Here is a 14,138-nt window from a genome sequence, read left to right on the forward strand (position 1 = left end):
GTATATATTAAGAGTGTCTAGTCAAGGCTATGGTTTTTCCAGTAGTCATGTATGGATGTGAGAGTTGGACTGTGAAGACGGCAGAGCGCCGAAGAACTGATGCTTTTGAACTGTGGTGTTGGAGAAGACTCTTGAGAGTCCCTTGGACTGCAAAGAGATCCAACCAGTCCATTCTGAAGGAGATCAACCCTGGGATTTCTTTGGAAGGAATGATGCTGAAGCTGAAACTCCAGTACTTTGGCCACCTCATGCGAAGAGTTGACTTATTGGAGAAGACTTTGATGCTGGGAGGGATTGGGGGCAGGAGGAGAAGGGGACGACAGAGGATGAGATGGCTGGATGGCATCACTAACTCGACGGACATGAATCTGAACTCTGGGAGTTGGTGATGGACAAGGACGCCTGGCGTGCTGTGACTCATGGGGTTGCAAAGAGTCGGACACAACTGAGCGACTGAACTGAACCGAAGAGTGTCAGAACAGTATCTGACACATAGTAAGCATTACACATGTATTACTATTAAGAGAGAAAGGGCCAGTACATTCTGGCCAGAAGGCACAGCCTCAGCAAATGTGCAGAATGGAAATATGCAAAGCTTATTTAGAGGGTTCATGAAGGGAAATAATCTGGCAAGAGCAATAGCCACAGCTTAATGAGAAATCAGAGGAAACGACAGTGACGTGCAGACACCCGTGTCACTCCCTATTGGGGAGGGGTGTGGACTCCCTAGCTGAGGCCTCCCCAACTCTTGGGGCTTTGCTTCTACTGGTACCTTTACTGGGAGCTTTAGTAGGTGGCATTCTCCCAGCCCTTTAGAACTGCTTTGGACTATTTCTTTGGATACTTGTACTCTGGGACTTACTGCTCTGCAACAGCCAAACTGGGTGGCAGAGAGGTGAGGCCATTGCCTGTGAGGAGCAGGACACGGAGGTGTGGCAGAATCCCCAGGTCACAGATGGCCTCCGCCGTCAGGCTGTTGAAGGAAAGGTCCAGGAACTATGGTGCAAAGATAGAAGACAGAGAAGCAGAAGCACTCCTCGTGATAATCATGCTCATACATGAGGTGGGAGGTGGCTACTTTTTTTTAACTTTCCAGGGGGCCCACCAACCACAGACTAAAACCCTCCTGACTCTCTGGATTAACATTCAAGGTCTACAAGAGTTACTTCCCAACCAATTTGCCAGCCTTTGCTCCCATACTGCAAGCTTTTGCTTATCCCCTGGTGCTAGCCAAAGTGACTCCTCCTTATTCCTTGCCCCACCCCATCCAGAGATCTTTGCTTGAGCTTTTCACTCAGGAATGCCCTCTTTCTATGTATCAAAATCCAAGCCCTAAAAGGCCAGTTCAAAAGCTCCCTCCTTCTGAAAGCTTTTTTCATTCCCAGCCAGATGGACTCTCTCCCTCCTTTGACTTTGAGTGCTTTATCTAGACTGCTTCCAGGGTATTTCTTATAGGCAGCCAGGTAACTGTGATAACGGGATATAAGGCTGAGGACTAGAGATTTTGGTACATGGATGTGCCAAGCGAGCAGGTCCTGGTGCACAGCAGTAGGCTAGGCTATAAACTCTCTGAGGTGAAGCGCCTTGTCACTGTAATCTAGCATAGGCCCTGGCACAGTAGGTGCACATAAAATAAGCAGCTGAAATGAACTGGCTTATGAGGACAATGACCCAAACTGTCACCTCAACACAAAGCGCATTCTAACTAGCCACTGAGATTCATGATATAGTCGACTTGGGTTGGGGGCCAGCCAGGAAACTGAGTTTCTCTGTGCAAACACAAAGGCAATTATGATACCTGGTATCACGCTAGTCTTTCTTTCCAGAAGAGCCTCTCCAGACACCTACTTTAGCTCTTTGCTCCCTTCCCTCCCTCTCTGTAATAGGGATGAACCTTTTTTATTTTATTACCTGGTAATCACTAAAGGGATGTTGCCTATAAAATTAAATTATATGTAATGGCCCATCTCTGGGAATCCTGCCTCCCAGGTAATGAGCCATAAGCTAAAATTCCTCTATTTAGCTCACGGGAAAACTCCTGAACAGGCCCACCTCTGAATGACTGCAGGAAGGAAGAAATTAACACTTCCTCTCAGGAGGCTGACTAAACCAGGAAATGTTTAACTTTACTCCTTCCTCTTTTAGTAGAAAAGAAGCCTGAATTCTATCTCAGGCAAGATGGCTCTTGGGACATTACTTCACCATCTTCTCGGTTTGCTGGCTTTCTGAATAAATTCACTATTTGGTGCCCCAACAACTTGTCTCTTGATTTACTGGCCTGTTGTGTGGCAAGCAGTACTTGCTAACACATCCACCCACACACACCCCTACTGAATGGGGCCAGTTTTAGCATCTTACACAGCTGGTGCAGGGGCAAGGTTTCTAGTTTACCACTTCAGTGAAACACAGTCAATCACACATAAACATAACTGACTAGGTCACTGTTGGAGGAGGGCTGGGTTTGGTATGAGTCCACTGCAGAAATTAACTGATACCCCTCGTAGACCTGGCTTTAAGTCCTGACTAACTGTGATATTGGACAAATTACTTAAGCTGAGTTTCCTTATCTATAAAGTAGAAATAACAATGGATTTTTATGAGAAATTGTGTAGGTAAAGCCTGTAGCATAGAGCTTGGAACACAGTAAATGCTTAATGATGCCTGTCATGGTCATCACCTCCCTTCATTCAAGGCCTATGTATTGAAGGCTTACTGTGAACCAATCCATCCCCTGTGTGAGCTCACAGCCTAGTCGGGCAGCTAGATACATAATGTGTGTCTATTAAGTAGCAATGCTACTAGCATAGATGTTTGACCTCTACCAGGGGCTCCAGACGGGCTTCACACAGCAGGTAACACATAAGCTGTCCTCAGAGACTAGCTGGTATTCACCAAATTGTTGAATCATCAAAAAAGCAAGAGAGTTCCAGAAAAACATCTACTTCTGCTTTATTGACTACATCAAAGCCTTTGACTGTGTGGATCACAACAAACTGTGGAAAATTCTTCAAGAGATGGGAATACCAGACCACCTGACCTGCCTCCTGAAAAATCTGCATGCAGGTCAAGAAGCAACAGTTAGAACTGGACATGGAACAATGGACTGGTTCCAAATAGGGAAAGGAATACATCAAGGCTGTATATTGTCACCCTGCTTATTTAACTTATATGCAGAGTGCATCATGTTGCAAGTTGCCAGGCTGGATGAAGCACAAGCTGGAATTAAGATTGCAGGGAGAAATATCAATAACCTCAGATACACAGATTATACCACCCATACAGCAGAAAGCAAAGAACTAAAGAGCCTCTTGATGAAAGTGAAAGCGGAGAGTGAAAAAGCTGGCTTAAAACTCAACATTCAAAAAACTAAGGTCATGGCATCCAGCCCCATCACTTAATGGCAAACAGATGGGAACACAATGGAAATAGTGACAGACTTTGTTTTTTTGGGCTCCAAAATCACTGCAGATGGTGACAGCAGCCATGAAATTAAAAGATGCTTGCTCCTTGGAAGAAAAGTTATGACCAACCTAGACAGCATATTAAAAAGCAGAGACATCACTTTGTCAACAAAGGTCTGTTTTGTCAAAGCTATGGTTCTTCCAATAGTCATGTATCGATGTGAGAGTTGGACTAAAAAGAAAGTTGAGTGCCGAAGAACTGATGCTTTCGAACTGTGGTGTTGGAGAAGACTCTTGAGAATCCCTTGAACTGCAAGGAGATCAAACCAGTCAATCCTAAGGGAAATCAGTCCTGAATATTCATTGGAAGGACTGATGTTGAAGCTGAAACTCCAATACTTTGCAAAGTATTGACTGTATTAACCTGATGCAAAGAACTGACTCACTGGGAAAGACCCTGATGCTGGGAAAGATTGAAGGCAGGAGGAGAAGGGGACAACAGAGGATGAGATGGTGGCATGGCATCGCCAACTTGATGGACATGAGTTTGAGCAAGCTCCAGGAGTTGGTGATGGACAGGGAGGCCTGGCATGCTGCAGTCCAGGGGGTTGCAAAGAGTTGGACACAACTGAGCGACTGAACTGAACTGAAATTGTTAAGGACAGAAAGACATACAGCACAGCAAGTGGCACGTAAAGAAGTCAGGAGGCAGAAGGCAGCCTTGCTTATTCTGAGATCTGCAAATGGTTTGGGTATGACTAGAGCCCATGGCATAGAGTGGGCTTGATTGGACTGCACAGGCCATGAAAGATGCCCAGCACCAAAGCACTGCCGAGTTCATACCACCATCAGCAAATTCCAATGAGAATTCACACAAATGGGCTATCCCACTTGGCAGGGACAGAGAGAGAAGATTTCAAGAAGGAACACCTGGAAATCTGGCTTGGGTAAACAGATAAAGATGGGGATAATTCTCTCCTCCATACACATACGTGGACAGTCAACAAAGCCTATGGATTCTATCTCCTTACTAATTCTCACATATGTTTCTTCCAATCCATTCTTTATACAACAGCCATGCCACAGTGGTTTTTCTAAAATATAGTTTGGACCCTATTACTCGTCAGCTCCAAATACTTCAGTGGATCCCTATTATCCATAGGATAAGGGTCAGAGTTCTTAAAAAGGCTTCCAAGGCTCTCTACAGTCTCTTCTGTTTCCTCCTGGGCTCATCTATCACCATATTCTACTGTGTCTCACTGCATTCCAACCATACTGAGCTGTTCCATCAGTGTTCTAGCTCAGAAATTGGCAAACGAAGGTCTGTAAGCCATATCCAGCCTGCTGTCTGTTTCGTATGGCCTGTGAGCTAAGAATGCTTTGTATGTTTTTAAATGGTGGGGGAAAAAAACACAATAATATAACATTGTATGAGAATTAAATAAAATTCAAATTTCAGCATCATAAAGTTTTATGAGAACACAGCTCTGCGCATTTGCTTACATACTGTCCACAGCTGCTTTCCTTCTACAACAGCAGAGTGGACTAGTTATGACAGTTATGACTAGTTATAGCCCTAGGGGCTGCATAGCCTAAAACAGTCACTGGCCTCTTACAGAAAAAGTTTGCTGACCCTTGCTCTGGCTGTTTGGGCTATTTAATGTTGGATCCAAATCTGCTTTCTACGGAAGTAAGGACAGTTCAAAGAAATGAACAGTCTTAGAACTTGCAGGGCAAAGAATTTCACAGCTGGCCCAGAATTTACAGAGGGGGAGACATAAGTTTCACCGAGAGGGTAAGTTATTTGGCCAAGGAGGTTAGGGAAAAGCAGTGGTGGACCAAGACTGCAAACAAGGTGTCCTGACTTTTAAGGCAGTTCTCCAGCTGACTCTTTTCCAGACTTGTGTACAGAGAATCAAATCATGACAAAGCTGTTTTTCTAAACTGACTCCTGAAGAGTTCTACTCTGGGTGACAGCCCTTCTGGCAAACAAGGAGAGAAGATTCCTAACTTGGATGTTGTATCTGCTGAGTGACATCAAGTTTCATTACACATTAAAGTATTCACTGCTATTGGCTGCAAATTCAGGATATCTGACAGGTTTATCCTTTTTCTTAGAGAGCCCTCGTAAACCATAGAGAGAGGGGGAATAAATGACTGAGCAGATTTCCTCTTCTCATTTACATTCTGAATCTTGACTTTGTTCTCTTATGTAAACAAATTCCGTTGGATAGGATTGGTCTGCTGGATAAATAATCTTCATCAGTTGCAATCACACTATGAGGCAGGGCCTCCAAAAAGTCAATTAATGATCAACCAGTAAGTCAGCTGTAGGGTCAGTGCCTGTAGTCATGTCCCCTCCCTGTGGGCCCACAGGCACTTGAAGTAGGAGTGTGAAATGGTTGGGGTAAGGAATGTAGGAGTCTCTGAACAATGTACAACACACAGGAGCTCAATACCTACTTTTTTAAAAGCAAAATAACAAATTAATGGAAACCTGTAAGAAGCTCCCAGGCCTGTGGGTAAAAAAGTGGCTCCCTATATCTCTAGAGCTTCTGGAACCTGTTTCCCTCTGTCTATAATAAACTCTGGTATAACATGTTTTTTAACCTAGTACAAAGCTGCATGAGTTGTTGTAAACTTTCTCTCTCTTTCCTTGTTTTATTGGATTTTCAAGAACTTCACTTCCTGGGTAAGTATGAGAACCACTCCTGTCAGAAATCCTAGTAAAGCACTGTGAGCCTCAATATGACTGGAAACCGTGGAGAAAAGGTACCATTACATTCAGTATAGCATGCTTTAAAAATACAAGGACGTATAATCCACTTCAGGAAGATCACCATCCCAGGTGGTTAAAACACCTTAAAACTTTGGCACGTAACTCTTAAAAGTGCACTCTTGTGGAAGGTTTCTCTCTGGTCAGACTGGGTTAAATGAGGTTTTTATGAAGAATGGCTGTCTCTTGATGTTTGTACATTAAGTAATTTAAGTTACCAGTTCTTTGAGGTAAAATCCAAGGATCATGACATGCAGACACTTTGCTGAGGTGTGACTCTGAAGCTTTTCTAGAAGGCCAACATGTAAGGAAGAGCCCGTTACTTAGTGAGTGAGCCTGGCCAGATGCCTGCCCCACACCTCAATCCAGCTATGCTGTTCTCTACTCTCTGTGCACGCAGATTCTCAAGTGGTGACAAAAGCTTTGCTTTTCTGTGAAACAAAATTACCCTAAAGTTTTCATAGATGCTGATAGGTGATTAACTTGAAGTATGAGAACATGTATAGAAGATGCATGACTATGGGAAATCTAAGAGAAAGATTTCTAAGAAGAGTGTAATTTAAAAAAATATTTTCAAATACAAAACAGCTGTGGATATATAGATGCCAACAGTCTGCTATAGAACTTAGAGAGACCCTGTTTTATTCCACACTCATCCCTGAGTCTATGGCCCATAACCTTATCCAAGCTTATTAGAACCAATCTGGCTGATTCATACCAGGGTGGATCTCAGGAATAAGTTCACAACACCTCTCATTCAGCTGGGCCAGTCTGCTGTGCCCAGCACTTAACCCCATGCCCCAACCTCATGGATCCAGATCACCCCTCAAATTCTCTTTCCTAAAATACTCTATTTAAACTCACTCTCCTAGACAGACTACTTTGGCATTTGTTTTCCAAGACCATGGGCATAGGTATAATGCCTTCACCTCCACCAACCCACTCCCTTATCATCACCACCAATTCCACCACCCTTCCCAGAGGACCACCTGAAGCAAGGTAGCTATAAAGGCCCAGAGATCTCCTTCCCCAAAATTATGATCACTAGACTCCTTACACCCATTCCTTACAGGGAAACAGGTGGGCACCAAAAACTCCCTACCTCCAACTTACTTCCAAGGACTTAAAGTCTCCGTATTTCACGTAGACTGTTTTGATGCCGTTAAATGCGAGCTCCAGTTCCTTTAAGACTGGAAACGTGTGAAATGCCTCTAAAGAGGGAGGAGAAAGAGGGAAACTGTAACTTGTAAAAGACATAACAGGAAGATAAAATAGTGGTCATTTACTGGGTTCCCACTGGGTTAGGCCCAGCATTGTGTAAAGTGCTTTACTTACAGGGATTCTTACTCTCTAACAACTCTGAAAAAGAGTGATTACTACTTCCATTCCACTGCTGAAGAATCCAAGGCTCAACCAGGCTAAGTGATTTGCTAGAAACAGAATTGCTAAATGGAAAGATCAAGAACTGAATCTAACTCCAAAGCCCATTTTAAAAAATGATCCTTATTATTTCTGATTATAAAAGTAAACATTTCCACCAAAGTTTTTTTAAAAAATAGAAAAATAAAAGTTCCTTTTAATCTCAATAGATAACTATTCAAAGTTTCACATGTAATACTCTAGACTTTTTATGTGTACACTGAAACACACACACTTCTTTCTACAAAAAGGGACTCATACTACACACATTGTACTGTGACTTGCTTTTTTTTCCCCTTAACAATATGATTTAACGATGTTCTAAGTCAAAACATACAGATATGCATAAAGTCTGAATTATGTTCTACAGTATAGACATACCCTATTTTATTTAACCATACCCCTAGGGATAGTGGCTAGATTATCTGAATAAAAGGTTAAGAACACTTCCCCTTCTGCTTGAGAACTGGACCTTGTGTTAACTTTCTAGCCCTCTTCCACTGGTAACCGGAATAAAAATGGTACAGTCACTGTGTTATTAGGCAAAACTGCTGTGGTAAAAATGACGCCAGGTTGGTAAGTCACATCTGGACTAGGAGAAACTAAAAAAGAACTATACCTATCTGAAGGGGGCGCCATAACTTTGGGCTTCTCTGTGTGTGGGCACTCCTATGATTGGCCATGTCCTTTTCAGAAACTCTGGGGGCCTTGTCTATGGAGTGTAACAACAGCTATTTGCTCCTGTGGTGAAAAAGGCTTCTAAGCCAGAGTGCTGGCATCAACCCATTGACAGCAGCCAGTGGCTCACAGATGGCTACCTGAACAGCTACATGAACTGCTCAAGAACTGCCATGAGGATTCCACTGAACATGAAGTGCTGATGCTGTGCTGCTGGCATACGTGGGGAATTACCCAGAGCCTTCTAAGTAAACCTGGTGTCAAGTGTGGCCTATGTTGGTTTTGTGAGTTGGAATGTTCTAGAGAGTCAAATAGAAACATGTGCTTTCAGGGTATTTCCAATGAACATCCTTGTTTAAGTGTGTTTCTGTAGAATAAATTTTGGGGAGTGGAACTACTAGACTATGTTAAGAGACATTGTCAAACTACCTTCCAAAGATGTTGCACCAATTTATTCCACTTGAATACAAGAGTACCCATCTCCCTACCAATGCTGGCAGTCATCAGTCCTCATTTCTGTCAATATTTGACAGGCATAAAATAGTTCTTGGATGCTCTTTTATTTACTAGTGAGGTTGAGCATCTTTCCATATGCCTGCTGGCCTTTATTTTCAAACTCAGGCTCCTGAGAGACCACACTGTTTCCTCAAGGACAGGGACTTTGTCACATACTTCTTTAAAAAACACCCTTTAAACTCCATGCATTCAAAACTGAATTCGTCCTGTTTCTCCCTAAAGCTGCCTTTCCTATACTGCTGTCTGTCTCAGTAAATCCCCTTGGTTCTTCTCTTTCTTTACATGCCCCTTAGTTACCACGACTGGTTTATTTCTACCTCCTCTCTTGCTCTGTCTCAATCCCCTCTATCCTTATGGCCACAGCCCCATCTGAGGCCTCACCTCCCTTCTCCTGGAAAAATGCAACCATCTCCCAGGTTTCCTGGCTCCCATCTTACAATCCATGCTCCTCACAGCCACTACTGAGTCTCTATATTTCAAAGCCTTCCAAGGTTCTCTTTTGCCTGCAGAGTTAAGTCCATGTCACTCAGTGCTGCTGATAATATGGGGCCCCTTGCCCACCTTCCTAGTCTCCATTCTCCTCTGCCTATACCTCTGCACACATACAAAGCTTCTTCAGGGTCCCTGATCAGGCACTGCTGCCCCCTATCTGTTGTTCTGTTGGCCAGAAATGCCTTCTCACTCTCTAATTTCTGAGTCACTCCTATTCGTGTTTTAGGTCTCAGCTTACATACTCCTTTTCTCACAAGTATCTTCTGACACTCGAGGCCCAGTTGATGGCCCAGTTGATTTTCTGATTCCCTCTATCGTTGCACTTACCGCATCCTTCTATAACTGAGCTCAGAAGAACAGAAAACTGGACACACTGATTGCTAAAAGCCAAACAGGATACTGTCCTGACACCCAGCAGGGGTCGCTGTGGATTTGCTGAATAAAGGAGAAGGCTTTACACTCCTATAGGAGTTCTCAGGGACTTAAAAACTTTTTACATACAGTCCCTTGGTATGGGTAGGAGACTGGTTCCAGGACCACCCACCCCTACATACACACCCCCTACCCCAATCCCCAACCTCCACCTCCACCTCCATCTTGCATCACCACCAAGGACACTGAAATCTGTGGAAGCTCAAGGGCCTTGTATAAATTGATGTAGTATTTGCATATAACCTGCACACAGCCTCCTGTACACGTTAAATCATCTCTAGATTACTAATACTGAGCATAAAGTAAATGCTCTGTGCTGTGCTGCGTCGCTCAGTCATGTACGACTCTGTGATTCCATATGGACCACAGCCCGCCAGGCTCCTCTGTCCATGGGGGTTCTCCAGGCAAGAATACTGGAGTGGGTTGCCATGCCCTCCTCCAGGGCATCTTCTCAATCCACGGATCAAACCCAGGTCTCCTGCATTGCAGGCAGATTCTTTACCAACTGAGCCTCCAAGGAAGCATGTTCTGTAAGTAGTTGTAAATATAATATAAATGCTATGTAAATAGTTGCCAGTGCATGGCAAACTCAAATTTTACTTTTTGGAACTTCTTGGGATTTTTTCTAAATTTTTTATATCCTTGTTTGGTTGAATCCATAGATGTGGAAAACACAGACATGGAGGGCTGACCATACTGATCCTGTCTGAGTCTACAAAGTATCCTGCCTTAGGGAGGAAGAAAGGAAGGGGATCATCTCCATTTATAGAGAGAGAAGCGGCAGCTCACAGAGAAGTGTTCTGCATAGGTAGTGCTGGCTCTGGGCTGGAATCCAGGTCTGTGTGTTCTCCCACACCCAGCTCGTTGCACTCCAAAAAAAAGATGTATGGCGTTACAGGTGAACAGACAGGCAACTTCTAACATGAAAGACTGGCAGCCAGGAAGCAGGAGGTGGTTTTCAGGAAGAAAACTTACCTAGAGGAAGCAGGTTTTCTGAGGCATTGATGTAAATCACTGAATTAAAATGCTTGAAATCCTTTTCCTTAGCCTGTGAAAGGGCATTTCAAAGAACACAAGATTAGTTCCCTGCTTGGAGGCCTTGCTGAAGCTCCAGGGCTGCTGTCAGAAGGAGCAAAGACTTCAGGGTTAAGAACAAGAGCATTTACTTGCTGAAGGCAGGAAGGGCTTTTCTGCTTCTTTTATTTTCCTTTTTATGAAATAATTCAAATAGTCAGCAAAGTGTGGTAAGTGTTACTCTGAAGGCCCGTGTAACCACTATCCAGCTTTAGTAAGTCTGAATATTATGCTGTCTCTGCTTCAAATTTCTTTAAAGAAATAAAACACTACAGAGAGTTGATATCCCTGCAACATATCCCTACCCTCCCTCTCATAAAATACAACTATCCTGAATTGGTGATTATCCCACATCTCTTTAATACTTGCATTACATGTATGTGTATCCACAAGCCATATAGTTATTATTTACATGTTTTAAAATTTTATATTAAGTGCCATCATACTGTAGATACCATTCTGCAACCTGCTTTCTTCACTCAACACCACATGTTTAAGATTCACTTGTGTTGAGATATACAGATCTTTTGAGATTTACTTATGTTAATACATTTTAATTTCTGTGTGGCATTCTATAAGCAATCTCTCTTTATATGCCATGGAAGGCCTACAAATTAAAAATATGGGCTATAATATATATACTGGGGATGACAGGCCACAAATCTAGCTCCAAGCTACCCATTAGCCAGTGCAAGGAAAGAAACATGACTCATTATATAAGTCACAGAGTCTGTGAGTTAAGAACAAACCAAGACTTCCCTGGAGGTCGAGTGATTAAAACTCCACCCTCCCAATGCAGGGGGCACGGGTTCGATAGCTGCTCCGGAAAGACCCAGCATGCCATGTTAAACAAAACAAAACAAAACAAAACACCAGTTATCAGCATCTTGGGAGAACCAATACCATTCCTGGTGCTGAAACCTGAGAGAAATTTCTCCTGTAGGCTCTTCTGATGGGAACTCTCTGCACACAATGAATCATACCCCAATAAAATTCTATGCACATTCAACCACTTTCATAAGGTTATTTATTTCCTTTAACTCACCTCACATGGGATAATGGCAATACCAAATCTATAGCAAAAGACAGTGTCTGTGAATGTTGTTTCTACCCAGCAAGTCCCTGTGTGACTCTCCTCCTTCCTATGCCCAGATTCCCAGTTCCCAGAGACTCTGGAAGTTATGATGGTCAATCAGACAGGAGCCACCTCAGGTGTAGCTCACCACAATTACACCTCTGGTGGCTAGCCGTACCTTGGAGAACTTCAGGCCGCTCACGTTAATGTTGCAGAGGTCTGATGGATCCTTCACACAGTGGTGCTTCAGCTGCAACACAATACAAAGAATCAGTACTCAAGGCCCCAGCAAAGCTCATATAATTGGCCAAGACAACAAATGACTCCCTGGTGAGGAGGGCAGCCTGGCACAGTGGAAGAACAGGCTTTGGAGCTGCTCAGAATCAAGCTGCCACCTCGGCTCTCCCATCTCTGTTTCTCGTATGTAAGATAGGGGTGGAAACATAGACTTTATGGGGCTCTTAGGAGGCCGCATTCCTCTCTGTTCCTTCTCTGTCTTTTCAGAGCTCCATTTCCTCTAACTGGTTCTTAGAATAAAATCTTTATTTCTGGGGCATTACCAAAACATTTGTCATAACTTTTGTGTTTGCTCATCCATTCATTTATTTGCCAAATATTTATATACTACTTTGGGCCATGTGTCACACTAAATATATCAAGAAACTTTCTCCTGGGACTTCTCTCGTGGTCCATTGATTAAGATTCTGTATTTCCAATGCAAAGGGTGCAGGTTTGATCCCTGGCTGTGGAACTAAAGAGCCTATAAGCCACTCAGTGTGGCAAAAAAAAAAAAAAGGACTTTCTCCTAATCCTAACTAAACTCTTTGACATAAGGGAATATATGTCTTCATAAATGAGAAAAATAAGGCTAAGAGAGAGAAAATGACTTCCCTAAGGTTCCACAGCCAATAAGTGATGGACCTATGATTCGAATCCAAATCTGTAATTACTGAACATTGTGCTCTTAGGACTACCATATAGTGTCCTTCACAATTAAAAGGTAGAAGAAAAATCTCAACTTTGAAGTTGCTATTTCTATTTAACCAAATCTCATTCCTTCTTTCAGTTAATCATTTAGTTATGGTGCCTTTTATGGTTAGGCATGGAACTGGGAACTTAAAAGTCAACAAAGAAAAGCAGAAGTATTTCATGCCTTCATAAAGCTTAAAATTGCATGGAAGCCAATGAGCAAGCAAGTATTTACAAATACAGTAAGTATTTTAAAGGAGAAATTCAAGAAGCCACTGGGAGACAGTAATGGGAGATCCTTATCTTAGGTAGAAGTGAGGAAGTACCTATTTGAGGAATAGTTCAGCCGATACCTTAAGTGCTAAGTATGAGCTGGTCCCATGAGAGTGGGTGGCAGGGTTTGTAAATGCTGTTAAGGCAAATGAAAGCAAGGTGTTTCTGAGAGGATGAAAAACAGGTAGGTAAGGTTATGGATGCACTCATTAGATCGTGTGGATTCATGGTGGCTCTGCAAACGATTGTGGATTTTAGCCCACAGTCAATGGAAAGCTGTCAAGAGGTTTTTTGGCAGAGGGCTGATGGCAATTTTACAAAAACTGCTGTATCTGACATACATAGAGGATGAGAAGAAAGAAAAGGGTGGAGAGAAACCATTATACCAGACATTGTTAGCTCATTTCTCTAGAGCCACTTCTCTACTTCTCATTGTGAAAGAACCCAATACCATTCACATTTCTCTAACTAGATGTATCCTTCAACCCCCGCTCTACAGGCTAAGTCAGTTCAGTTCAGTCGCTCAGCTGTGTCCAACTCTTTGTGATCTCATGGACTGCAGTCAGGCTTCCCTGTCCATCACCAATGCCTGGAGCTTGCTCAAACTCATTTCCATTGAGTTGGTGATGCCATCCAACCATCTCGTCCTCGGTCGCCCCCTTTTCCTCTTGCCTTCAATCTTTCCCAGCATCAGGGTCTTTTCCAATGAGTCGGCTCTTCGAATCATGTGGCCAAAGTATTGGAGCTCCAGCTTCAGCATCAGTCCTTCCAATGAATAGTTCATCAACCAGGGATCAAACCTACATCCCCGGCACTGGAAGGCAGTTTCTTAACCCTGGACCACCAGGGAAGTCCCTCTAACAATTTGTTTTTCTTCCAGTTTTATTGAAATATAATTGTCATGTAGCACGATATTAGTTTGTGTACAGCATTGTGATTTGACTTACATACATTAGGAAATGATAATCACAGTAGGTTTAGTAAACATCCATCATCTCATTTAGACACAAAATTAAAGAAATAGAAAATTTCT

General features: G+C 43.0%; 1 protein-coding gene across 25 annotated transcripts in view; it reads right to left on the reverse strand.

Annotated features, from left to right (window-relative positions):
* XRRA1 (X-ray radiation resistance associated 1) overlaps positions 1 to 14,138 on the reverse strand; it is a 70,576-nt gene that overhangs the window by 36,479 nt on the left and 19,959 nt on the right. For 11 of the 25 annotated variants that reach the window (XM_069553070.1, XM_069553063.1, XM_069553072.1 and 8 more), the window contains exons 5-8: positions 12,042 to 12,113; positions 10,690 to 10,762; positions 7,291 to 7,388; positions 863 to 996 (exon numbers count right to left, since the gene is read on the reverse strand). In XM_069553070.1, the coding sequence (XP_069409171.1) occupies positions 863 to 996; positions 7,291 to 7,388; positions 10,690 to 10,762; positions 12,042 to 12,113 (377 nt within the window). Of the gene's footprint in view, positions 1 to 862; positions 997 to 7,279; positions 7,389 to 10,689; positions 10,763 to 12,041; positions 12,114 to 14,138 lie in introns of all 25 variants that reach the window. The other 14 variants (XM_069553087.1, XM_069553085.1, XM_069553074.1 and 11 more) reach the window with 5 other exon arrangements.

The sequence above is a fragment of the Ovis canadensis genome, chromosome 15, assembly GCF_042477335.2.
Source record: "Ovis canadensis isolate MfBH-ARS-UI-01 breed Bighorn chromosome 15, ARS-UI_OviCan_v2, whole genome shotgun sequence".
Lineage (NCBI taxonomy): Eukaryota > Metazoa > Chordata > Mammalia > Artiodactyla > Bovidae > Ovis > Ovis canadensis.